Source organism: Nyctibius grandis, chromosome 5, assembly GCF_013368605.1.
Source record: "Nyctibius grandis isolate bNycGra1 chromosome 5, bNycGra1.pri, whole genome shotgun sequence".
Lineage (NCBI taxonomy): Eukaryota > Metazoa > Chordata > Aves > Nyctibiiformes > Nyctibiidae > Nyctibius > Nyctibius grandis.
In genome coordinates this window covers 45,252,421-45,279,293 of record NC_090662.1, presented here as the reverse complement: position 1 = coordinate 45,279,293, position 26,873 = coordinate 45,252,421, and the positions used below count along the sequence as shown (strand labels likewise).

Here is a 26,873-nt window from a genome sequence, read left to right as displayed (position 1 = left end):
TTGGAAACCCCTCCCACGTCAGGGTTAAAGCAGCACTAAAGCGGTCGCGGTAGCATTGCATCCCGACCCCCTGGCAGGCCCACCCTCGCCACCCTCCCGCCGGGGAGGAGGTGCCTTCTGCGCCACGCTGTGGCCCACCAAGGCGGGCAACACCGCTGCGTGCCACAGTTCAGCCCCGGCCGGGCGGCGCCAGCTCCCGGTGGGTTTGCGGGCAGGGTGCCACCCAGGCGCGGGGCACCGGCACGCCTCTCCCCTCGGGCCCCGGCGGGGCCGAGGCATCAGCCCCCGGTACGTGAGAGGACGCACGTCCCGGGGGTGACACGCCCGGGCCTCCCCTCGGCGCCTCCCGGCCCGGCCCGGCGCGGCAGCAGCGGGCGCGCGGGGGAAGGGCGCCCGCCGGGCCTGCCCCAACCGCCTCGGCCAACGGCCGGCGCACACAGCGGGCGGCGCGAGCGAGCGCGCGCGCGTTGCCAGGAGACCCAGGGCGCGCGGGGGAGGGGGGGGTTACGTGGTGACGTTAATTCTATATGAGCGCGAGCGGCGGGAGCTCGGGTCTTTTTACCGCCAGCCGCGCGGCGCCTCCGCCTCGCTCCTGAGTCACCGCCAGCCCCGGCCCGCGCAGGTACCGGGCGGGGCGCCGCGCCGCGGGCCGCCGGGGCTGGGGGCCGCGGGGGTGGGGGGGAGCGAGCGGGGGGCGCCTGGTCCCCGCTCCCGCGCGGGGAGGCCGCGAGTGCCGGCCTGGCCTAGCGGGGCCCCTCGGCCGCCGGGGCGCGGGGGGCCGGCGGTGCCCGCGCCGCCCCGAGCCTCTTCCTCGCGGCCCGCGGGGTGGCGGAGCCGGCAGCGCCGGTGCTCGCCCGGCCCCTCGGCGGGGAGCGCCACCCGTCGCCCCCTTCCCGCGCGTCTCGCCGCCGCGCCCCGCGGCGGGGCTAGGCCGGGCCGCGCCGCTGGGGCCGGCGCTGAGGGGAGGCGGGTCTGGCCGCACGTGGGGACGGAGCGGGGCCAGCGGCGCGGCCGCGGGGCGCTGCCAGGGAGGGCGAGGGCGAAAAGCCGCACGGGGAGGAGCGGCTGTGTGTGTGTCCGGCTGCGGTGAGGGAGGTGGGGGGGCTGAGTGCCGGGCGGGCGCGGCCGCCGGCGGCGGTGGGGGTGGCCGGTGGATGCGCACATGGCGGGGGGGGCCGGCGGATGGCAGCGCGCCGTGGCCTTGTGCTGGCTCCTGCGCCTTGTTGTGGCTGTGGTGCGGGGGGCCGCGGGCAGGGTGTGCTGTGCTGCTCGTTGCTGGCAGGGGGACCCCGAGGTTCAGCCGGGGGACGGGCAACTCTTGCTTCCTACCGCAGGAGAGAGCTTTGCTCGGTTTTCTGGAGTTCAACATGTCGCTGTTCTGGGTGCCTGCTGGCTGGTGTCGCCCAACATGAGGCCTTTGCTTTCCTGGTTGTAAATGCGTCCATTGGCCAGAGTAGCAGGTACAAGAGGTGCATGATGTCTGTCACCAAGGAGGGCTGAGAAGCTACCTGAAAGATCTAGTAACTACAGCTGGAAGTATTGGCTTGTGTTTAGCGTTCATATGGCTCTATCTGCAAATAAAACATGTTCCACCTACTCCATATTGGGTGTTGAGGGGACTTACACTGCCAATACTTGTGGGGCTTTCAGTATTTAATACAAAACCTTCCCCATTTGCTTGCAGGAGAAAACACAAAGCTTTTGTCAAGTGACTGTGGTAGAATAATAAAATATCGGTATCTTCCACAGTTTATCTCCAAGCACATTGCAGTTTTGTGCATGTCCATTTGTGTTTGAAGCCCTGTGGAGATACACTTAACATTTCATGTTCTGACTCCTTTGAGGAAGGTAAGAGAAGTGAGCACTGGATGTGCCAGTTATGACAAATACTTTCCTTCGCTCACCCCCTCTATTGGGATTTTGACGTCTGCTGGTGGATGTTACATTAATCAGGCAAGAGGTAGTGCCTGGTGTTTTCATTTCAGTCATGAAATAAGACTTGAGACAACAGCTGAGGCGTAAGACTTTGTACAGCTGTAGGTGCTTTCTGGCAAAAATGTTAGTAGCTTGTTAGTAGCTTGTTAGTAGCTTGTTAGTAGCTTGTTAGTAGCTTGTTAGTAGCTTGTTAGTAGCTTGTTAGTAGCCTTATTGCTGTGCCCGTTTTACAGTGGTATACTCTTTAAAGAATGAGAAAAGCACTGTGCTAGGATTGAAGCAAGCTGAATGGCTTCTAGTCTTTTGTAGAAATTATCTTAAATCTTTGGGCAAAATAGGATTTGAAATCTACATACATTGAAATTTGAGTGACTTGGATGCCTGTGTACCAGACAGAAGTTTAGGCTGCTCAGGCTTCAGGTACCCGAAATGTTGATATAAGTGCTTTGAATAGGCTGCTGATACCTGAACTTCTGTTTGTGTGGCCCACTTGCTCCTGTGAGAGTGGTATGTATTAGCAATCTCCCTTCCCTCCACTTTTTCTATATTTTGTGACAGGTCTTGTATATCGTGTGTTCTGGTTTGCGAGGACAGAGGATTGTAGAATGAGGGTCTTGTACACAGGTGGTAGATCTGGTGTTTTTCAGAGCCTCTGGTCCTTCTCTGGCATTCATAGGACTAGGAAGTGAGTGCTGGAAGTGCGCAGAAGTAGCGTGACGCATCTGTGCGGTCAGCCCAGTGTTGCAGGAAGTGCCAAAAGTGCTGTGTGTGTACAGCACAGTAATGCTCTTGCCATCCTGGTGCTTCATCTAGCCTCTACCTCCCTCAAAAACTATTCTGGGGAGCGGGCAGGGGACTTGTTATGGTTATATGCTTACTGAGCACCCTGGAAATGGGTGGTCTGTTTTTTTTTCTTCTTGCATAACTGACAATGAACATGTGTGCACAAGTGAAACTGAAAGCAAGGCACTGTGGGTATGTGTGTTACGAAGCTTTGTTAAGAGTTTTCACAACCCTGAGTGACACCCAAATCTTCCAGGCTGAGACAGTGTTCTGTAATACCAAACTCCAGATCTTCAAGGAAACTTTGGCTTACTGTACTGTTAGTTGCATTGGTATAAATCTGTTTATTCACTTAGCTCCTAAAAGTGGAAGTAATTGTAACATGGAGAACTGGACTAATTGTGGCAGAGATTGTATTCCTTCAGGGAATAAAATAGCTTGAGCATTTGAATGTCAGTAATGAAAAATCTCAGGGGAAATAAGATAAGCATGTTCTGTTTTCAATTTTTGATTGAATACTTTGGTGAAGGCCAGTTTGTTCCAGTAGACCAGTGGGTGTAATGAACTTGTCTATGGTATCTGCACCTTTTTGTTAATATAGTTGTAACAGTTTATCTTGAGGTTCTTCTGACACAACTGCAAATATGCTGTATATCAAACTAAAGGTCTGATTCTTATTTCTTTGGGAAACTTCAGGAATTGGACAGATTGCAGAAAATGGAGATGCAGTTGTTCATTTAAAGAACTTCATTTAAAGCCTGCTTGTTTTTCTGCATTTGTATATACATTCAGTGGACCTTCAGCTCTGGGTTTTTCCATGAACTGATAGTGCTTTGGTATTTGTTTGGTACTAGTAGGCACTTATATAGAAGACAATACTTTGCAGACAGAAACAAGATTTTTAATGCTGGTTGTATTTTACTAGAGCTGGGGAGTTTTCCGAGTTAGCTTCTGGTCTGGGCAACTGCATTCCATCTAACTTCTCATTAGGAAAGCAGCTAGTAAATAATAGAGTAGAATTGCATTGTACAAGTGGTGTTTAATCTGAGGAACTGGTGTGATGATGGGCATAATGCTTATAGGTCAGTTTTCATTTGTAAATTACTTTGAGCTCAAAAGTGATTATAATTAAAGTTAATTTAATCTAGCTGATCCTCACTCAGCTCAGAGGTCAGTGCAGTTCCTCATCACCTAACATTGTTAATCTGGAGAGTAGGTCTGGTGTCATAATGTATTTGTCTAGAAAACCAGACATGCCTGGAAGGCATCACAGAAGTTGCTTGGGGATTCATTTCATGACCTTGTGAAAAATTAAGCTATTTAGAAACAATGCATGAGGTTTTTGAGGACTTCCTACACTCAACAAAGTTAATGCAAAGGGAAAAATCTTAATTACAGATATGGCCTCCTGTATTTAGTGATGACTTTGACCGTAAGTTTTCAGGAAGACTATATGTATTGCAGACTAAAACTTCAGTTTCATTCAAAAAAAAAGAAAAGACGACTTTGCTAATTTACTTTTGATACTTTATATTTAGTTTTAAAATATAAATAATTTAAGATTTGAAGTAATTTATGTTCTCCTTTAAGATTAATCTTTTAGATGAATTTACATATTACCAAAACATAATCTGCATCTAAATGTTAGACTGGAGATCTTTCCTAGGTGGAAAGCTGTTTAGATTTTAGTATTGGAAAATATAGATGTATTTGGGGGCTGAATGCGTGCTTAAATGTATGTCTGCACAGACATAATTTACAATGGTGATATCTCAGTTTAAAGCTTAGCTTGTGGTAATGAGTAGGCAGTTGCACATCAGCTGTTTCACCTTCTCTTTGTAGACTTCAGAACAAAATACTACCAGTTTATCCTTACTAGCTTTTTATGATCAAAAGATGAAAGCAACTTTTTAGATACGAAAACTTGTTTCTGGATGTATCTGTAGCTGTGAAGCGCTCAGTTGCTGATTTGGTATTTATTCTTTAAAAAAATACCACCACTACTCCCCAAATCACAACCACACCAAACAAAAAAGAAACCCTAGCCTAAAACCTGAGAGATGCTAGAATTATTCTCATTTTTAAGTGTTGGAAGTTCTGGTTAAGAGATTTGACTGAGCAGGTGCCTGAAATCTGGAATGGAACAAACCTCCAGGCTTCTAAGACCCCGGTTAGAATCATATATGCTGCTTGTCTTTTCTGACCATCTGTAGTAACATTAGTTCAGTCCACTACTTTATCTAGATGTTATTTAATATGTGGTGTTTCAAAGGAAGAAGGGGCAGTTCTTTCATGTTTTGTGTGGGATGACTTGCCTGTGAGGTAGTTTCCTTTTAGTTCTGGCTGTAGTTAAAAACCTGGCTTAAGCATTGAAACGTTAAGTTGGGGGGGGACACAGGAGGGGACATGAAATAAAACAATTAATTGGCTACATGCAAACCAATTTTTAATCTTCTTTTTGAACTTGTTTAACTTAGGTATTCTTGTGTCAACTCTCATTGTTCACCTCTCAAATACTATTGCTCTCAGGTTTGAACTGCTTCTGTTCCTCAGATATTCATGTTGCTAGGCCCTGAACTGATCTATTTCCTCTCTTTCACAATGTTCAGCAGTGAATACAGTATTTTTATTAAAGATACATTACTGACGTGTAATGATAATGTTGTGCATTTTGTATTTTAGTCATCATGCATTCATTTCAGATCTTGACTACTTCTGCATGTTGTAGAAGTCTTCAGTGGGCTGCATACAATTCTGTTGGTGTCTTTGTGCAGCAATTTTTTGACCTTTTGAATTCTGAATTAGTTTGAATTGCATCATTTTATATATGTTACTTTAGATTTTAGTACCATTTATTTTGCCTTGCTTGATCACCCTTTTAAGCAGTTCTTAATTCTGTGGTATTCCAGTTTTGGATATTACTCATCTTGACTTTGGATGGTTAAGTGTGAGCTGGTATAAGTGCTTTATTCTGTTCCTTGCATGTGCAAGGTAGCATCATCAGAAACATGCTCACTGTTTTTGAACGGGTGTGGTCTTCATGACATGGCCTCTTGATTCTTTTATCACCTTCTTCACTATTATGGAGGTATCAGGTACTTCTACTGATCCCAAAAGCATGACTGAGTGAAATTCACAAGAAAATATTTATGAAGATCACTTTGTAAATAAGGCTCAGGTTCTCTACAGGTGTAGTTTATGCTTACAAATGCTTTTTAAACTCTGCACCTGCATTCATTTGAAAGTGACTTACTGAAACCATAACTATGCGTATACTTCTGTTGAGTCTTACTACCAATTGTAACATCTCACCCCTAACAGCCTCGAAAATGTGTCAAAGTGAGATTGTTGTTATGTTCTTTTCTAGCGAATGCTAGCTTGTTAGTTGAAAACTGGATGTTTTAAGGTTTGTGGTTAAGTAATGACTTTGTTTCCTTGAAAAAAATATTGAACTGGAGCTAACAAAAAAGTTGCTAAATATATTTTAGGAATTTCAGTGGCTTCTTGGGGAGTGAATGAATTTACAATATTGCATTCGTCAGATGTTCCAGCAAAAACTATGCTTTTGAAACCTGTACACATTTTTCAGTGTTTTTTTAACTTTCTTTTCAGAGAAGGATGTTTAGATGTTTTTTAAGTTAAATTGGATAGAACTTCAATGCTGCAGTGTGTGTGTCTTGCAGATAGCATAACTGCCAATATGGTTGTGTTTGATTATGTGGCAATCTAAGTAGTCAACTGACACTCTCCTTTGTTTGATGTTATGGCACGCACAAGTTGATCTTTTAAACTGTTAAAATGCACCCTGCTACCTGAAGTACTTTGTTAAAACACAATTTTTGCATTACTTTGACACTTTTTAACAAACTGAATACTTGTACTGACATGAACTGTATAGAGAAATACTCTGTTAAGAAGTTTTAAATATCTTTTTATATATGAAGCCTTTGATTTCAGGCCTTCAGGATGGCTCCTGTTTTCCCATTATCAGTTATGGAAAGGAGAAACTGCAACAAGCTGTACTGATTAGTTTGTTTAAAAAAAATGTCCTTGGTTAGGTTTTTCAGATTTGACTTTAAACTTCTGGATTGCTTTTCTGATAATGAAAGATTGTTCTAAATAGAAATTGGTAGGTTTTCTGCTACAGAATCTTGGCATCCAGAACAAAGGCCACACTGTGTGTTAATTACCCTATTTTTAGAACATGATCAGGGAGCTCAGATCAGTAGCAGAGACAAACATGCAGATAGAACTTAGTCCTGATTTTAAATTGTAATTCTGTAGTCCATTTCCTTCTCCTTATGGAGACTTTTTTTGTTGCAAGAGTAAACAGGCACTACCTAAAATTCAATAAAAATGCTACAAAAAGAGAGGAGTTTGCTATTTGTTGACTGAACCTTCATTTCCTGATTTGAAAATTAGTTAAGGGGAAAGCTCTAAAAGTGTTTCTGCATGAATGAAAGCAAGCCCTGCAGTTACTAGTAACTGAGTTAGTTAAGTATATGATCACACTGTTTTGTTTTGAAGAATTTGAGTTTTTCCCATCATGTAACTGGTGTTCTCATGCAAGTTGTAGAGCACTTTAAAGTTGAAATATGTAAAATCTGTGTTTTTATGCCATGACATGTATTTTGCAGAGGCCTGCAAGCACTAGTGAAATAGTTGCATCGGCAAATGGCTGAAGTTGGTGCTTTTACCTCAGGAGTTATTAGGAAAAGCAAAAAATACCACTAAAATTGGTAGTTTAGTGTTTTTATTCTCTACAGCCAGATTGTGAGTTTTGCTGTGTCATTACAAGGTAAAATGTTGTAGTATACAGTTTCACAGTAACTTCAAACTTGCCTAACCCTATTCATGAGTTGTTATAAAAGGTGCTCGCCTGTGGCGGCCTCCATCTCCTGATCCTGCTGTTACTCATGCAACTGCAGGTCTAGCCCTGTACAAAGAAATACCTAGCACTTCCCAACTTTACAGCTGTTCAGGCATTGCTGATGAAAGGAGGGGGGTACGCATAGCTAAGGAAGAACCGCGATAAGCTTTTCCAGCAGCATTTGCCAGTTATATTGGCTTTAGCTGACTGGAGGATTGTTCAGCAGAGAAGCTTGGTGTTCCCTTTATGAAGGGGGCTTATCTCCCTTGTGGCGATGTGAGTGCTTCCCGTCTTGGTCAATTTAGCACTTGCACACAGGTAAAATTTCTGAGTATGTTTTGTGAAACACCACTATTCATCTGAGTTTCTTACCCTTCTCTGCTTGGTCCAGAAGATCTTACTCAAGCTTCTGCTAAAGATTTCCATATATCGCCATGCCAGTTAGCATTTTTGCTGTTGACTATGCATGTCTTTTGAACATAGTGGATGAGTTGGTGCTTGCACAATAAATTGCAACAGAACAGAGGGGTTTGAGTTACTGCAAGGGTCCAGTGGCACCTTCTTGTTACTGTATTGAGGAACCTGGGTTCCTTACTTCCATTGACCTTTAGTCTCTTTGTCAGACTCTGATAACCTTTATATTAGTATTATCTCATACTTTTGTTTTCTGTGCTTGTATTTGGGCAGACAGTCTTAATTATCTACTCTAGATTTGAGAATTTTAATTTTGTCAGTTTTTGGTCTTCTACATTAACAATCAGAAATATCTTTTGTTAGCAGAAGAACTTCGAGGCACTGATAAAAGGAAATTGTCTCTGGAGAGTTCAGTGGCTGATAATGTCTTTCATCAAATAGATGGGGTATCTTAATGTTCTAGCATAGGACTACCCTGCTCACTTAATTGAGATTGAATTTTTTTTGACCTTCAGCTTTCCTAAGAAGGCATATTTTTCCATAATATGAATGGTATAATCTGTAACATGTTGCTTATCTGCCGTGTTAATGATAGGTGCAATATCCCCTTGTTTCATGACCAGTTTCCATGCTAATGATAATAGGTGTTTCATGAATTTGATCACACAAGTAAAAAGGAAACACTTGGTCTTCTGCTTGATTCCCTTTTGAATTGGCATTTTTTAATCTGATACATGATTCAATTGCTTCTTTTTGAAAAGGAGCTAAATGCTCTCCTAGTTACTACTGAACTGTGTGATCCTTTCTCATATAACAATTTTCCGACCTGGTGTTGGTACCATAGCTTCTACTAATAGTTGTGAAATGATTGATATGGTTTTTTTTAGGTCTTAGTACCAAAAAATTTGAAGTGTGTAACTCTGTGCCGTGTACTGTGCACTTTTTAAACACTTCACCCAGTTGTGACGTTAATGTGAATGAAACTGCTCTATGGAGAGCATCTGAGTTCTTTAAAGTTACAAACCTCTCTTAGTGGTTTTGAGCAAACCACCCCAAACAATTATTTTGAACATTTATAGTCAAAGAGCATCTTTAGATGGATCTCTACACTACGATTTTAAATTTTGTTTTCTTTTTTGATGCTGGTTATGTAAAGAAAAATGTTAAAAGTTGCCCTCCTGGAATGCTAGGCAAGAACAGCAGTTTGAAGTAACTTTCAGTGAATATATTGCTCTCGAGTTTCCCAGTCTGTAGTGAGAGTTGAACTTGGCTGGTATGATGTCATTTGTCTGGCACCTTTGGTTTCTGCATGCATTGCAAATAGTTTACAGGACTTAATCCTGACATTTTTTTATACAACTAGCTGTCCTGCAGCTGGACCTCTCTGTTCTTCACTGACATCTGACTTTGTCCACTTAGTTTGTTATCTTATGTGGCAGCTTCTTAATCCCACATAGGGCTCATTTGTTTTAGGTATTTTCTGTTAATGTATTGCTTTCAGTTGCCTAAGGCTTGCCAGAGACAGAAAGAGGCTGATATGCTATTCTATGGACAGGCTGACTTATTTGCAGTGCTCTGACTTACTGACTACTGAGTTTGGGCAAAAGGGTAGATTTCTTTTGAAGATGTGAGTAAACAAGGCTTGACTGTAGCTTGGGTCCAAGAGTCTTCAAAACGCCCATTTGTGTCCCTTGAACTACTTGAGAAATTTCTTCTACTTGCTGTTGCAAGCTAATTGTGTGAGCAGTTCCTCTAGAGAAGGGGAAATGATGTTTCCTGGAAGGGAGGGAATGGGTACTGTGCAGTGGTACGGCATCCACAGAGATGCTGAACAGCTGAGATCCGTTGGCGGCCCGCCAGCCGTAGGGCTTGTGCAGAAAAGCTGCTGTTTTGCTGGAGGAACTGTGTCTCAGGAATGTCTTGCCTCCTCAGCTGACTCCTAATTCACCTCGCCATGACCTGTCTTCCCGAGGCCGAGCGGATGTCAGGGTAATCTAATACTGGTGTGCTTCCTTGGGACACTTAATGCTGACCTTCGAAAAGGAAAGGCTTCTCACCAGAGCATTTGTGTCCTAGCTGTAACATGTCTGGTGGTGCTGTGCAAACTCAGACTGGTTTGTGTGTGGATAAAGGCAGACTAAGGAAAAAAAAGGAAAGACTGTGAAGGGCTGAATATTTACTGTTTGTGTTTGTCTTCACTTGAACAAGATTACTTAGTGAAGAAACAATAAGCCCTGAAAACTGGAAGCTTACTAATGGGTAACTTGAGGATGAACACATGGCAATATCATTATTAGTTTCTGCATGTATCAGACTGCATTTCTTAAAAAACATCACAGATTAAAGGGGTGAAATGTCCTTTAAACATCATGAAAATAGCAAATTTTCATATGGTTTTGGTAAGATTTATGTTTTTAAGGGAGTTCTGCTAATTTTTAGTAATTCTTCATGATGCACTCAAAACTGTGGCTAAGCTTGTGCCAGATTAACAGTCTCCTAACCTTTCTGTTTTGAAAAAAACATTTCTTGTGACAGCAGGCAGGCTTCTGATCGAGCTTAAGCTACCTGTATGAAAGAGGTTTTAAACTTCAGCATTTAGGAAACTTGCACTGTAGCTTGCTTTTCTGTGCTTTTGCTTCCTTTTTTTGTAGCATGAACTTCCTGTGTGTTGTCTTTAAAGCCCTGCAAAGATAAGATAACTCTTTCTTTTCCTCCACGTATTTTTACAGTGAGCAGCAAAACATTTTAAGTGAAGCCTCTGGGCACCTCTGTATTTGACCATAATGCAGTGCTACTGCCTGTGGCTGTTTAACAGGGAAATAAAATATTTTACAAATAAGGAGGTTATTTGCCTGCTGGCTTTTGAACAGGGGAGGAGGCTACCCCTTATTGGCACTCATAAACTTTTTCTTGCAGTCAGGAGGCCTAGATTCTAAGTAGTATCCCAGCCCAAAGCAATCACCTAGATGCTGAGGCTTGAAGTAATGCCATAGCTGTAGCCAGGTTTGTTATAATCCTGCACTGTGAACTGGTATCTCCCCGGGACTACTTCAGGGAGTGACACCAGTGAATGCTTTTTGCTGCTCACACGCCAATGTGCAGCAGCTGTTCACAATCCTAAATGCACCTATGAAAGAAACTGGGAGGGATGGCTGCATCTTTCTTGTGGAAAGCTGAGTGATATGAGTACTTATATCCAAAGATTTAGTTTTGGGAGATACTGCAAAATAAATACTGCAGTGATGTATTTTAGTATTACTGATTGTGGTACGTATTGTACCAGAAGCTCTGGATACTAGACTGGGACCTTGTACTAGGCGTTGTGCAAAAATAGTGGAGGCTGTTTGCTCTTAAGGAATGCATTTTCTCAGTACTTTTCTGTCTGTACAGGTTTTTTTTACCAGTAGAACGGTGTTTGCAGAGAAGCTTATGGTTGTTTAAGTAAATGACAATAAACTAAATGTGATGCAACTATATATCCATGCTAGTGGGTTGCACAGATTAGTCTAAATGTCTGCCAATGTAGTTCTGTTGGCATAGTGCCTTGCAGCGTCCTCATACAAGAACTGTTGTGTAGAGCTGGCAGATGACAGTGTCATGGCAAACAGTAGTATCTCCTCAGTTTGCAGAAGAACTCTTCCAACTGCATATGTTCTGATATTAAGTTGTGTGAAAAGTGGAGGGAAGATTAAAGGATGAGACATGACAAAGGCTGATGCAAGGAGAACAGGAAAAATGGGATGAGGCAGATAGGAACACACTGGAGGTAGGCTCTGAAGTTGACAGCTGCTTTATACAGTCTATTTTAATTTCAGAAAAATCTTTGAAGAATGTTATCCAAGTCTTTGAGTAAACTGGGCCACAGTTGGAAAACATACAGTGTTTGCATGGATTGTTTAAAAGCCAGGAAGCAGAGGGTGAGTAACGGCCCTTTGCTGGACTTCCACAGGGTTCTGTAATGAGATGAATGCCTTCAGCATGGTCATAAGTGATCTTGGCAAGAGGGCACTGAACAGTGAAAGGATGAAGGTTGCTGATGACAGAGTTGTTCAGAATGGTGAAAACAGGGCCCACTGAGGAATTCAAAAACACAGAGGCTGCTGGTGAAACTTCCTCTGCCATGACGTTGCTCAGTGTAGAAGAATCTTAGTTATGATCTCTGAGCTGAATGTTGCAACTCAAACAGGATTTTAGCGCTTTGATACTTGAGTGGTAACATCAGCTTACCTGCATGGTTTCAGGGACAATAAGGACTAGTTTGTGAAATAAAAATTTATTAGGAGCTTGTCAAATACCTGCACTTCCTGACTCAGCATGCTTTTTTCTGAATGTGATTGAAACCTGGAAGAGTTTCTGGGGGAATTCTTGCCATGTCCTTGCTTTTCTTCTAGGCATCTACTAATGTTTAAATGAACTGTGGAAGTAGATCTTTTTCAGCAAACCTGTATCTAAGGTGTTTCAGCTGCTGTTTCATCTAGCCCATTGGCTTGGTGAGACCACAGGGGATGTGTTCACAGAATGTTACAGAATGTTAGGGATTGGAAGGGACCTCGAAAGATCATCTAGTCCAATCCCCCAAACCAGTGTTGTCACTGGTCACACCCTTGTTGAAAGAACTGCCTCTAGTTTTCTGGAAAGTGAAGCTGTATTTGATGGGGAGAATGGAGAGAGGAAATGTTGGACTCTGCAAGGAGCAATAATAGCCTGTGAATGTGATCACTGTCTGTCACATTTGCATAGAAATGTGTGAGAGGCAGGTGAACTGTGCATCTTGTGTTCTTCTGCACAGTGATACTACCAGTCTCCTTGAAAAGGTTCTGCATGAAGAACAGGTTAAGAGGAAATGTGTAAGGAAAAAGTTGTATATTTTATATAGATAAAATCTTTTGCAAATCAGAAATAATGCTAATTGTTATGTAGCTCAAGAAATACAGAGACATCTAAATGTCAGTTGTAATTGTAGTATGTTTTCAGTTTCTGTAGGTCTTCAGTCCATGCTGTCTTCTGAGAATGGTATCCAAAGGAGACTCTTTGGAGTTGTTGTATAGGCAGCTTGCATCCATGTGTAAACCTGAAGTCACAAGACAGGCAAACGTGATCTGAATTTCGAGAAGCTTAAAATCAGTCAAAAATGTTACTTGAACTCCTCGATTTCTTACTGAATTGTTAGATGTCCTTTGGTTTACAGTGGTGCTGCCATTCTATTTGATAGCAATACTGTATTATTTTTCTGAAATAGATTGACAAGTAGTAGGTTCTCTAGTTGTTCTGCATACTAGGGAATCGAACCTTTTTGATTACATGCAGTCTCCTAAATACTTCATTGGCACTGTAAAGTTGTGGTCCTAAATGAAGACATCAGATACTTTCTTCCCATGTAATTACTGGGAAGTAGCTATGACACCAGAAAAATATATTTTGATTATATCTACATAGAATGTAGATGTTAAATTCTGAAGTTCAGATTCTGACATGTCGCTTCATATTGACTGTTAATGTCCTGATCTTACTGGGATTGTGCTCTTGTGTTACACACTTTGGACAGATCAAATGCAATTTTCATTTTTTTCTGGAATGCACAGCTCTTAACACTTTGACTAAAATTCTCATTTGAGTGTGTTATAAGGAGTTGAACTTCCTGAAAGAAACTTAAATTTGTTTAGCTTACTGGACAGCTGCTAAAATAAGGGACTCTAAAGTAGTGGTGCTTATGCTTCCTGGGCCAGTGGATTATTCTTGGTACTTGGTGTCTTCTGAACCATTGGATCTAAGACAGCAGTAATGGGACAGTTTTTTCTTGTGTGTTGTATTATCTCTGACTTCAAGCTACCCCAGACATCTTTTTGGAGACTAGGCTCCGAAGTACCTTTTTGCTGGTGGAAAACGTTATTCAGCTTGTAATATACTTGAGAACATAGGTGCTTCATGGTATGCAAGATGTGCAATAGTCTCAAAGGTATGATGTTTCTAGTTACTGTGTCTGGAATGTGTTTATGATGATCCTGAGATACTTAAGAAAATTCTGATCATTCAGGGCATGGAAATTAGCCATGTTAAATAGCTTGGCATCAATTTTTTGTTTTAAATGTTGCAATTCTGTGGATATTCTGAGGAACTGCTTGGTTTTGTAAAGTTGGGATTAAAAGTAAATCCACAAAAATGAGTCTTTAGTATTAAAAGAAACTGAGTTAGCTGTAAGTATCCTCTGTCTGCAATTACATGCTGGAAATGAGTAAACAGCTACCAAAAGGGTTCTAGCATCCTTTTTGCTTCAGTTTTTCTCAGGTTATGTTTTGATTCTACTTAGACTGGACTAGTTTTTGGTACGTGATATTAGTACAGCCCTATGATACAAAATGCAGCATGGCATTTTGCTGGTACGTAAATTTATGTGAGTAGATCTATTGGTTGTAAACCAGAACAAAGTTTTTTAGTATTTCTGTATGCTTTATAATGAGAGCTCAAAAAGTGAGTGGGAGATATGCCACTCTTCAGGCTATAATAAGTATTTATCCTCTTTCTTAAAGCTGACATGGTTTGTGTTTCTTTCCTTTTTAGTATTATGGTGCTTGCCTGTAGACCTTGTAAGTGAAGTCTAATGCTGCTGTTCTTACATTTTTGTTTTTTTTCCTCTAGGGTTTGAAATCTAGGAGAATGGCAGACATAGACAAGTGAGTAAAATCTGTAGGTTACTGAAGCTCTGACTGTGTCCTATGCTGTACTTCAGACGGCTGTGATCTCCAGATACTTGATAGACAGGGTCTAGGTAGTGATCATGGCACTGTGGCAAGATGTGAGGTTTATAGCATGTGCTCATACCAAATGGGTTTGGGATCTTAATTGGAAGTAAATCTAAAACTGGGGCAAGGCATCTGTCAACTTACTATGTTAGTTGGAATTCTGTAGGGGAAAAATGGATGGTACTGCCCATTACTATCGTTTCACTGTGTGTAGTTTTTCTATACTGCAAATGCTCATATTTTGTGGCAATTGAAGTATAGTTTAGTTGAACCTGCCCTCAGTTCTCAAGGCCTGCACATCTTAACAGAGAGGATGTGTAGAGCAGAAGGAGGCTTTGACTTGTTGACCTTGAGCTCCGGCTCAAGGAATTCTTTTGTAAAAAGGAATCTTCAAAATTCTGGAAAGTTGCTGGTTCTTTAAACTGTTCTGAGATTGTTGAATGTGAAACTTGATTCGATGAAGTAAAATTTGGCTTTGTTTGGCAATTAAAACTTCTAGTTTGTCATAGCTCAAAACTGATGCAACAGTTTGCTTCTACCCACATGATCTCTAACTTGAGCTCTTTAAGCTCATTGTAGTATTTTATAAAATTAACTTCTTGATCCTGTTATTGAATATTCCTAATAGCAAAGAACAGTCTGAACTTGATCAACAGGATATGGAAGATGTTGAAGAAGTAGAAGAAGAAGAAACTGGTGAAGATGCCAACAGCAAAGGTAATGTTGAAAACAAGGGTTTCTAAGCAGCTATACAAGTGCTTTCTAATTAATGTGTTAAAAGGATTTTACTGCTTAAAATAATGGGAAATGGTAAAACATAACTACTGATGCACAACTGTTTAAATTCTGAAGCAAGGATTTTTTTTTTGCAATTATGTGATTTTTATTAGTTGTCTGCAGTCACACATTTTAGTCATGATTAGTACCAGTTCAGGCAGCACTGGCCACCCGTGAAGATGTGTAATTGGAAAAGAAAGGATTATTGTGGGTATGTGACTAGATTCTTTCAAAACTAACAACAGTTAAAAGCTTTTAAAATGTGACACTTTGGGTAGAAAAAAAATCAGGTGCATATATATGTGTGTGTCTCATTTTTGTGATCAGTTGCTTAGTAATTTGCTGCTGAGTTGTTTGATTGTGAATAGAACAAAAATCATGCTTAGTGTTACCATGTAAAATCAATAAATCCTTTTTTTTCCCTCAACAAAAAAACCTGAACATGTATTGGAATACTTGTTTTGTCTGTGCTGAACAGTCTTACTCATGCTTTGTAGTTAAAGACTGGGGACACTGATAGAATCTGAAGAGCCAGTAGCCAAAAGAGAAATAACTAATAATCTCTGCAATAAAATGATTTGGACTGCTGATGGTGCCACATTATCATAGAACCATCATAGAATGGTTTGGGTTGGAAGGGACCTTAAAGATCATCAAGTTCCAACCCCCCTGCAGGGGACACCTTCCACTAGACCAGGTTGCTCAAAGCCCCATCCAACATGGCCTTGAACACTTCTCTGGGCAACCTGTTCCAGTGTCTCACCACCCATATAAAATGATTGCAATCATTATGGAGAAGAGAGATTGCTTTTTTGGGTGTTGCTTGAAACATAACTTTTCAGCCTGTAATTTCAGTGCTAGGACATAAAAGTGGAAGAGAAATGTTCACATGTGGTTACTGAAGTGAAGGGCATAGAAGTGGAAAATGGTACGCATTTCCAAAAGCTTTGTGTATCTGGAAGAATTCAAAAGCTTCACTCTAATTTGAAGGTGTCGGAAGAATGCTGTATAAACTTAATATCTTATAAGGAATACACAGTACTTGTTTGCCTGTCTGTAGATGTTGAGGATAGGGGGAAGAAGTCAAAACAGGATGATAAAAACTGATCATAAATACTTATTAAAAAACAAAGTTGTGAAATTCATTTCTGCAGGTTGAGGCACAGATTTTGAGCAAAGCTAAAAGGATTTATGTTAATATGGACAATGAGAACACTTAGGCTAGGAATTTGTGTGTTTTTTTTAAATGTACCTCTACCTTGCAGTTTGAAACAGGTTTCCCATTTGGACAAAATGCTTTCTAAAGATGATGTAGATGATAGACTTCAAGGACCTAGTACTGATATTCTGTAATCAATAATGTGTCAGACTATTCTAATGAATAATTTATTCTTTGGCAGGAAAAATTAGGTAAACATAGATTTGTAAAGCAGCGTTAAATCCAAGTCTGAAACTGTTTTGTTTCTTTCCATTTATCTAAAATGGAACGAAAATCCCAATTCCAGTTTTTATTCCCTTCTTAAAGTAAAAGCACAAATTCTTCTACCTTGCTTTCCTTAATGAATTAAAAATAAAAGCAGTCAAGACAAAACTGATGCTTTTAGGGGCAACCTTCCCTTTTAACAAAAAATACTCAGCTTGCTGAATAGTGGCCATTTTAATCCAGGTGCTGCTTCCATGTTCAGAATAGGATGGATTTGATCCATGCTTCCAAAATGGAGAGATGTTTGAAATACTTCTCTGCCTATGTTTCTTTTTGCAAGTGTATATATAGTAAACTTACTGCTCTTTTGTACTATTTAAGTAACTTTTCTTTCAAGATTAGTCCAAAAGATGCACTTTGCACTTATGTAATTTTCTTTTGTAATTTAGCTCGGCAGTTGACTGTGCAGATGATGCAGAATCCTCAAATTCTTGCAGCCCTTCAGGAAAGACTTGATGGTCTGGTAGGAACATCTACAGGATATATAGAAAGGTACAGTATTTGTTCACTATGAGCAGAGTAGTATAAATGATTCTTTGTGTTCTGAACAGTATTGTCTGTAGGATTAATAGTCATAAACCACTGTGCTGCCAAGATAGCAGGAAGACTAATTCAGTCTGTCTGTAGTGCATCTCAGAATTGGAGAGTTTTTATTTGGGCTTTTACCAAGAAAAGGATGCTAAAATATTTACAGTGGCTGAACGTGTCCCCTGCAGTTGCAATATGGCGCACTTTTAAAAGGTACTTTCCTGCTCCTTGGAATGTCTTTTGTAGCTTTGCCTTAATCATGAAACATTAGTTATCTTAAGTATGGACAAATACTTGGAGATCTAGTGTCTCTAATATAGTCACTTTTTGGTTAAAGTGTAACCAGGAGATAGTAAAATTAGGAATGTTATCAGTACTTCATGTGATCTCCTTGTGTATCAAGACTTGAAACAATCACTTGCTAGAATTTTCTTTACTTGATCTGCTTAATGGGTAGAATTTTCTGGCTCTCTTACATAATTTCTGATTCTGTACAACGTTTTACCACATCCACAGGAACTGTAAAGCATACAACTGTCTTGCTGTGATAGGGCCCTACATTTCTATTGACTTGAACTAGTGCAGCTACTGAGTAACAGGCATTGCTGCTGCTGCTACTCCTACTTATACCACTTCCCTGTTATAGATGATGGCATGGAAGAAACCCCCATTCAACTAACAGCCTTCCCTAATAAATACTGGCCCAAGAAAGAGCATGGAGTCAAAGGGAACGCGGGTTCTTTCTCTTCTAGATACTGTACACTATAGGCTTTCTGTACCCAATATTTTTCCTCTGTTTTTCAACAGGTGTTAATTAACCTCTACTAATCTTTCAGGTCCTTGATCTAAGAAGTGAACAAAAGTGGTAACGCTGATTTACATGGCATTCTTCTAGTCAGCTGCTCTCTTAAGATGCTGTACCATTTCTTCATCAATTCCAGTACAGTGCATTCTTTATCACAAAAGCATTGCAAATTTGCCATTGTTAACAAATGCTTACCTAACTTACAGTACAAAAATAGCTGGAAAATGTGTGTAACCTGTCTGCATTTTCTCAATGTATGCATGCTGACTTAACCGTGCTTTACAGGTGCCTCTTACATGTCTTCCCAAGTGTTATTTTGAGCTTATTTATCTACAGAGTCTAGACACTGAGATGGCACAGAAGTCAGCAGGAATCAGGGATCCTAAAAGCCTGTTACGTGGGCTGTTAAGGAACTAGGTGCATTAAGCTAGTAGGAAACTAAACAGGTTCCAGGAAAACATCTGTCTTCTCAGGCTCAGAATCTGCTGATTGCCTGGCAGCTATCCAGTAACTTACCTCTTCACCTGTGCCTGGCCACAATAATTTTAATAAAACTTTCTTTCATAGAATTTCCTTCAACTGCTCACAGGAGGTTGTATTCTTGTGTAATTATAACATTTGCTAGTGGCTTGTATTCAGAGCAACAAGTTTTCCTTGCTGTTGTACTTGTGCAGTCCAGTACATACTTCTTGGTCTGCTTCTCCATTTTGGATTTACTTTGTAAAAGCTGTCTCTTTCATGAAACTACCTTTCCTTTTTTTTTTTTAAAGTACAGAGTTTATAAAGGTAATGGATGTACAAATTGTGAAATTTGAACTAGTTGGCATGGCCTGTAACAAAATGTAGCTTTAACACATGCAAAAGATTCTAGGTTCTTTAATAAAGGGGTTAAAATCTTTACTCTGACATACTGGAGTTGGACATGCTGTTTGGCACTACCTCTTAGAAATTTCACAGTGTTTTTATATGCAATTGCTAGGACCAGTAGTCTTAGTCTAAATACATGCATGTGGCATTAAGTGGGTGATTGCTGTATGACTTATCTGTGCGGTCGTATTAATTTTCTTAACATTTTTTTCCTGAACTAACTGAACTTGCTACTTAAGTTGCTGTTAGTTCTGATATTGTACTTGAAGATAAAATTACAGCAAATTATTAACTTGACTAACTTATGGAAAAAAGAGTAACAAGAATGTTATCAACCCTTTATGAACATACATGACTAAATGTAAGCTTTTTTTGTAGTTTGTGTAGCAGATGTACTATTGCCCAAATTGGAAGGTTAAGGGAAACCTTGATTTCTTGGTGGTCTGCATATTATCTCAGTAACCCGAAATAGTATATTCATGTTGAGCATAAAGCCATCAGGGAGTAGGGTTCTGCATTTTGAAGTGAACAAGGATGTTGAAACATGTGCTTGTCCTACCTAATAGAGGGTAAGATAGCTTTCATTAATGCAAACTTTCAGCATTTAACTAAGGTAACATATTCTTGGTTACTTCCTCTAACCTGAAGCTGGTCCTAACAGTTAAAAGCAGTTGTTTGCTACTGTGTTCTAAATAATGTGGCCCAACTGCTTAAATAAAATAAATATGGGAAGTTAACACAGTAGTCTTCTGCAGCCATATGCTGGGGTTTGGCCCACCTCATATGCAATGGAGGTTGTCAGTCTACCCCATATATCTCACCAGTAGCCTTGATGTAGGTAACTTTCTGTCCTAACAGTAAGTGTATGTTAGCATATTTTACTGAAGTGAAACTTGTATTAAAGAGTTGTAGCTGACAAGTATTTATAATGAGGATTGCATTAATTGCTTTCCTTTTATACATGTATAATACAGTGGCTCATGTAGCAAAACAGTTCTGGCTCATTTTGGGAGTGACAGTTTATATGTTAGAAGGCAGTAGTACCAGCTGCTTTCCTGAGTGAAACAAAAATTTTAATTTTGATGATTGACTTCCTTAGCAAAGTAATAATTCAATCATGTTGAACTTTCTTTCATAAAACCAAGCCAGTTAGTGATTAGACCTTTTTTAATTCTGCTCAATCATATGCATTTGCTATGCTGCTCATTGGTAATGTAAAACTCAATTTTAGTATGAAGTTTTATTGCACAAGCTTGTCGTACGATTGATCCAGGTGTTCAGAATACTCTGGTTCTAATTCAGGTTAAGCCTCAGTTTAAGAGCCCATGCTAGCAGTTTCAATCCACATGGTACAGTGGGTCATAGTTATGATTTGTTCAACTTTCTAAATCTTAAAGTAGAGTGTAAGATCTGTTTTGATGCAAGTTGGTTATTAAGGGGAGCTGGTTAAGGAGGGGTCAACATGTGCTTAGCATGCAGTGTTAGTAACAGTTTTGTCACTGAATTTTTCAGCTTGCCTAAAGTTGTTAAAAGACGTGTGAATGCTCTCAAGAACCTTCAAGTTCAGTGTGCACAGATAGAAGCAAAGTTCTATGAGGAAGTTCATGAGCTGGAAAGAAAGTATGCTGCTCTCTATCAGCCCTTATTTGACAAGGTATTTTAATTCTAATCTGATTTGTACTTAAAAGCTTTAGCTAAAACACAAGGAAATATAAACTGAAAGCTTATGCATGTTCTGAATTATTTTGGTGTCGTATGTGCCCATTCAATTCAATTGACACCATTTTACCATCTGTGTGAATATCAACTAAGAGTAAGGGAGAGAAAGGTTCAGGCTGTTCCATGATTACCAAATTCACTTCAATATACCAGGCCTCATCTTGTTAATTGAGCAGATGTCAGATGGTATGGTAACCTTTCCGGAACTTTAGTGCTTATTTTAGCGTGTTGAAAAGCCTGTAACTGCTGAGTCATCTTCTAAGGCCAGAAGAAAAAGTTTTGATAAATAGTTAATGTATTACTAATTGTGTAGCTTTAGGATTAGGAATTTATCAGTTAGGGCATTGCTGGTTGCAATGACTAGGAAGCATGAAGGTATTCTTGGTTTAATCTTCCAGCGAAGTGAAATTATCAATGCAATCTATGAACCTACAGAGGAAGAGTGTGAATGGAAAGCAGATGTTGAAGAAGAAATTTCAGTGAGTATCTTACTCGGTTCTCATCAATATCTCAAGCTTTAGCATGAAACAAGATTCAATGTAGTAACTAAAGTTTAAAAAATTTGGGTGCATAATGATTACTTGCTTATAATAATGGTAATTCTTAATGATTGCTTAAAGCATGCACATGGAATTTAATCTGTACTAGTATCAACATAAAACTGTTAATGAACCTTGTGGGCACTCCTTTAAAATTAAGAAAAACTAACATTTTTATTCTATCAAGGAGGAAATGAAAGAGAAAGCCAAGCTTGAAGAGGAAAAAAAAGATGAAGAAAAAGAAGACCCGAAAGGAATTCCTGAGTTTTGGCTGACAGTATTCAAGAATGTGGACTTGCTCAGTGATATGGTTCAGGTAGGTGGTGGCCCAGGCTTGTTTAAAGTTGCATTAATCCAAGTGTCTTTAAGAAAGGAGTAGAAACAGTACATTACTTGATGTGTCCGTTGGAGAGCAAAAATGGAACAAGTACTTCGATGTTATCTCTGGTACTTTGTTCAGCTGAGAGGACAGAGCACTCTGAAATACCTTCTGACTATGGTATTTTTTGAAGTTATTTTACTTTACTAATACACGTTCTGTGCTTATGGGAGTGTGTGTGTGAGATGTGTATTAGATATTGCTAAAAACCTATTTGGTGTTTGCATGGATTTAGGTTGTGTACTGCAGTGGAAACTGTACGGCCATTGTTGCCATCTGCTGGTCATGTTCTTGAAAATGTTTCAGTGCTGTAACAAGGTTCTTGTCATATGTAAAACTCATTCTAAATATGGCTTTTTATCTCTGCAGGGTCTTAAATCTGTGTACAATTTAATGTTATGAAAGTTGAATAAACTGTGTTTTCTTTTCAGGAACATGATGAACCTATCCTGAAACACTTAAAAGATATAAAAGTGAAATTTTCAGAAGTTGGACAACCTATGGTTAGTTTAACCTATTGAACAAGATTACTTTTATGTTAAGACTTTTATTTGTATACTAGTAGTGTGGTCTGTGATAGCCAATTGTCTTATGGCAATTATGAGAAATACGCAGCTGCTTCTTGTCTTCTGTAAAACAGTACAAGGACCGGTACTAGTCTTGCAGTATTATATTAATGACTTTATAATTAATTTAACCTTCAAATTCTGATGCGTTAATAACTTGGCCTTAATATCAGATGACTAAGTTTCACCTTTAAATTTTGATACCTTCAGGTACTTTTTGTATAACTGTTACAATTGGATATAATTTCCATGTCAGAAACCAGATAGCTTGCTAAGTTTTAATATTTTAGATTTAGGAGTTATCTCCTGTATGTTAGCACCAGGAAAGCTGTACACCGGGAGATCTTGCAGTATATTAGGTAATAAGCAGAAGATTAACGTGGTAAATAAAAACATTTGAAGATTTATTGTACAACTTGAGCAGCAAATTCCAGAATGAGTTACGTATGTGCACTGTTTCAGTATTGGTGGAGATAGATATGTTCTGTGCATATGTATTTCTGGTTTTAGATTTTAGGTACTTAGAAGTTAAAGGTATGTGTTGCTAAATTGCTGAAGTTGTTGCTCTGCAATTCTTTTTAAGAGTTTCACCTTAGAATTTCATTTTGAACCAAATGACTACTTCACAAATGAAGTGTTGACAAAGACGTATAGAATGAGGTCAGAACCAGATGATTCTGATCCCTTCTCCTTTGATGGACCGGAAATCATGGGTTGTACAGGGTAAGTGCTAATAAATAGCTTTAAGGTAATGTAACAGTTTCTTCCTTAGCATTATCCAACTGTAGACTTACAGCATCTTGGGAAGGTGCTGGAAAAGATACTGCTACTTAGTAACTTGTAAACAGGTGGGTTTGACTTGAGTGTTTTAGTTTATTTCAGTAATTTCAATGCAATAGATAAAACTATATCATAGAATGATTTTGGCTAGAAGGGACTTTTAAAGGTCATCTAGTCCAACCCCCCTGCAATGCAGGGACGTCTTTCAATAGATCGGGTTGCTCAGAGCCCTGTCCAACCTGGCCTTGAATGTTTCCAGGGCATCTACAACCTCTCTGGGCAACCTGTTCCAGTGTTTCACTACCCTCATTGTAAAAAAATTTCTTCCTTATATCTAGTCTGAATCTACCCTCTTTTAGTTTAAAACCGTTACCCCTTGTCCTGTTGCTACAGGCCTTATTGCAAATCTGTCCCCATCTTTCTTATAAGCCACCTTTAAGTACAGAAAGGCTGCAATAAAGTCTCCCCAGAGCAGTCTCTTCTCTGGGCTAAACCACCTCAACTCTCTCAGCATTTCGTCGTAGGAGAGGTGTTCCATGCTTCTGATCACCTTCATGGCCCTCCTCTGGACTCTCCAACAGCTCCATGTTACTCTTATGTTGGGGACCCCAGAGCTGGATGCAGTACTCCAGGTGGGGTCTCATGAGAGCAGAGCAGAGGGGCAGAATTACCTCCCTTGACCTACTGGCCATACTTTTTTTAATGTAGCCCAGGATATGGTTGGCTTTCTGGGCTGTTAGCACAGATTGCTGGCTCATGTCCAGCTTTTCATCCACCAGTACCCCCAAATCCCTCTCTGCAGGGCTGCTCTCAATCCCTTTATCCCCCAGCCTGTATTGATACTGGGGATTGCCCCAACCCATGTGCAGGACCTTGCACTTCACCTTGTTGACCCTGATGAGGTTCATATGGGCCCACTTCTCAAGCTTGTCCAGGTCCCTCTGAATGGTGTCCTGTCCCTCAGGCATGTCAATCACCCCACTCAGCTTGGTGTCATCTGCAAACTTGCTGAGGGTATGCTTGATGACAAACAGTGGGATTGATGAAGATACTAAACAGTACTGGTCCCAGTACAGACCCCTGAGGGACACCACTCGTCACTGATCTCCATCTGGACATTGAGCAGTTGACCACTAGTCTCTGGATGCAATTTTTTTTTTCAGCCAATTCCTCATTCACCAAACAGTCCATCCATCAAATCCATAGCTCTCCAATTTAGAGAGATTGCCAGTGAGGATTGAGGCAAAAATGTTGTTGAATATCTCAGCCTTCTCCTCATCTGTTGTTACAAGTTGTGTTCATTGAGGAGGTGTACTTTCTTTGACCTTCCTTTTCTGATTGGCATACCTGTAGAAGCCCTTATTATTATTCTTTGTGTCCCTTGCCAAGTTCAGCTCCAGCTGCACCTTGGCCTTCCTGACCCCATTCCTACACAACCAGGCAGCATCTCTGTACTCTTCCCAGGACACCTATCCCTGCTTCCACTGCCTGTGCATTTCCTTCTTGCCCTTTAGTTTGACCAGCAGGTCTCTACTCAGCCATGCCAGTCTCCTGCCTTCCTTTCCTGATTTCTTACACATGGTGATTGAGAGCTCTTGGCCTCTATGGGAAGTGTCCTTAAAGTATATATAGTATATGTATTATATATGCATGTAAATAAAAAAAATCTAATTAGTATTTATCTAGAAGTACTGTTCTGCAATCACTAAAGCTGAATTGGAGGATGGATGGTGTTATCTTTTTGTATGCCTTGACAACTTTTTTCAAAATTTGTTTGATCATTTCTTTTAATCCTTTTGTATTTCTGATATGCGGCATTTTGGCAAGTCTGTTACAGTTTTACTTTCTGTATCGCCAGTGTCCAGTTTGTTTTATAACTGTTGAATGTTTGCCTTTGAGTGTCTTTCAGTTGATCTGTTTGAGAAATCGAGAATATTAACTCCAGGTTCCTCACACTTCTTTCTCTGTGATGTCGTTTGTTCTAAATTAGCTGTTATTCCTCAGACTAAATAATCTCTTTATTCTGTACACGTCCCTTTTCCTGTGAACAGAAGGACAAGAGAAACCTGAGTCTTACGCAATTAGCCTTATGGGTACATCAGGGTTCTGTGCATCAATGACCTGTTCAGTTGCTTTCATGTTAATGTCTCTAATGTTCTGACTGCTCTTCTGAGTGATAACTAATTTAGAACCTATCACTGCATAGTCAGGGTTGGTTTTACCCATATGTTACTGTGCAGTTACTGATACAGACTTTTATTTAGCACTTCATTTCCCAATCACTTAATGTAATATATTTCTGCAAATATCCTGTAAGATTTAGTCTTGAAGTGCTTGAGTAGCTTTGATCAAACTGTTTTGTCTTCTCTAGTTTGAACTGTTTTTGAAAAGCATAAATCCTGGCAGAGGTCACTGTAAGATGATTCTCTGCTTCTGTGAAGGTGATTTATTCCTACTCCTTGTTTGTGTTTTAACTAAGCCTCTTCTTATCCCAAAACAACTCACCTCCTTCCTTTGAGTCTTTAAAGGAATATAATCAGAAACTTCTGCACATGCAGACGGTCTTATTGATGTGAATTCTTCATTTACATGTCCCCCGAATTCTGTGTGAGTGTCAGACAAGCCTGTGGGTGTGACTTAGCAGAATGGAGTTAAAAAAAAAAAACAAACCCCAAATGCAAAAACCCAACAAACAAACAACTAAAAACTGGCCAAAAACTACACACCTGCTTGATGCATTATTTTAAGGGCTCAATGATTACAATGATAGGTGTGGTAAACCTTGGCATATCAGTAGCGTAACCGAATATGACATTATTTTATAATGGATCGGTAGCATTGAAAATGATGTGACACCATTCTTGGATAGGAAACTGGGTAGAACTTGGTAGCAGATGAAAATTAGTATTTCAGAGATTGAGTGGGGAAGGAGAAACTTTTGGATGAAAAAACTTCAATCCTAAAATGAACTTGTTACTTTAGTTCTCAAAAGTATAAACTAATGAAAAGATAGCACTGAAAAAATACTACGTTTTATATTATTTTTATAGTATTTTACATTCACTGTATCCCTTGTAGCTGTGACAGTCTCAGTAGGTACCTGTAACAAGGAGAATGGTATTAAGCTGCAGCTGGTTTTTTTCTTCTTTTTCTTTCCTCTCCAGTTGCCAAATAGACTGGAAAAAAGGAAAGAATGTTACTTTGAAAACCATTAAGAAGAAGCAGAAACATAAGGGTCGTGGAACAGTTAGAACAGTGACAAAAACTGTTTCCAATGACTCTTTCTTCAACTTCTTCAGTCCTCCTGAAGGTAAACTGAACAGTAATTTATCTGCATTAACTTTAAATGTAGTATGTACTTCACTCACTTGTTTCTTCTCTTTTTTTTTTTTTTTCCCTGCAGTTCCTGAAAGTGGAGACCTGGTAAGTTGGCTACTTAAAATAAGGGGGTGGAGGGGAAACACCAGTAGAATTCATGGCTTTATTGATAGTGTTTGTTGAAATTGTTTGGGAATTTGTTAAACAGCTTCGGCTTTAACTGTTTCTGTATTTAACTGAGAATACTTGTGATGAATAGTATATATTTGAGTTTTCTTTGTTGAGAGGAGTATTTATTGAGTTGGATGGTAGAGTTCAGTTTAGTAAACTTTTAACAGCTTGTCCTTCCTGAAAGCTACCTTGTGAATTG

At 40.1% G+C, this 26,873-nt stretch overlaps 1 protein-coding gene across 3 annotated transcripts in view; it reads left to right on the top strand.

Annotated features, from left to right (window-relative positions):
• The first annotated feature begins 269 nt into the window (after positions 1-269).
• Positions 270-26,873, top strand: part of NAP1L1 (nucleosome assembly protein 1 like 1) — a 31,726-nt gene continuing 5,122 nt past the window's right edge. The window contains exons 1-11 of one of the 3 annotated variants that reach the window (XM_068400581.1): positions 270-288; positions 14,639-14,673; positions 15,371-15,459; positions 17,392-17,494; positions 20,715-20,856; positions 21,320-21,400; positions 21,648-21,776; positions 22,271-22,342; positions 22,989-23,128; positions 26,350-26,495; positions 26,589-26,608. In XM_068400581.1, the coding sequence (XP_068256682.1) occupies positions 14,657-14,673; positions 15,371-15,459; positions 17,392-17,494; positions 20,715-20,856; positions 21,320-21,400; positions 21,648-21,776; positions 22,271-22,342; positions 22,989-23,128; positions 26,350-26,495; positions 26,589-26,608 (939 nt within the window). In that variant the 5' untranslated portion in view covers positions 270-288; positions 14,639-14,656. Of the gene's footprint in view, positions 289-492; positions 623-14,638; positions 14,674-15,370; positions 15,460-17,391; positions 17,495-20,714; positions 20,857-21,319; positions 21,401-21,647; positions 21,777-22,270; positions 22,343-22,988; positions 23,129-26,349; positions 26,496-26,588; positions 26,609-26,873 lie in introns of those variants that run through there. The other 2 variants (XM_068400582.1, XM_068400580.1) reach the window with 2 other exon arrangements.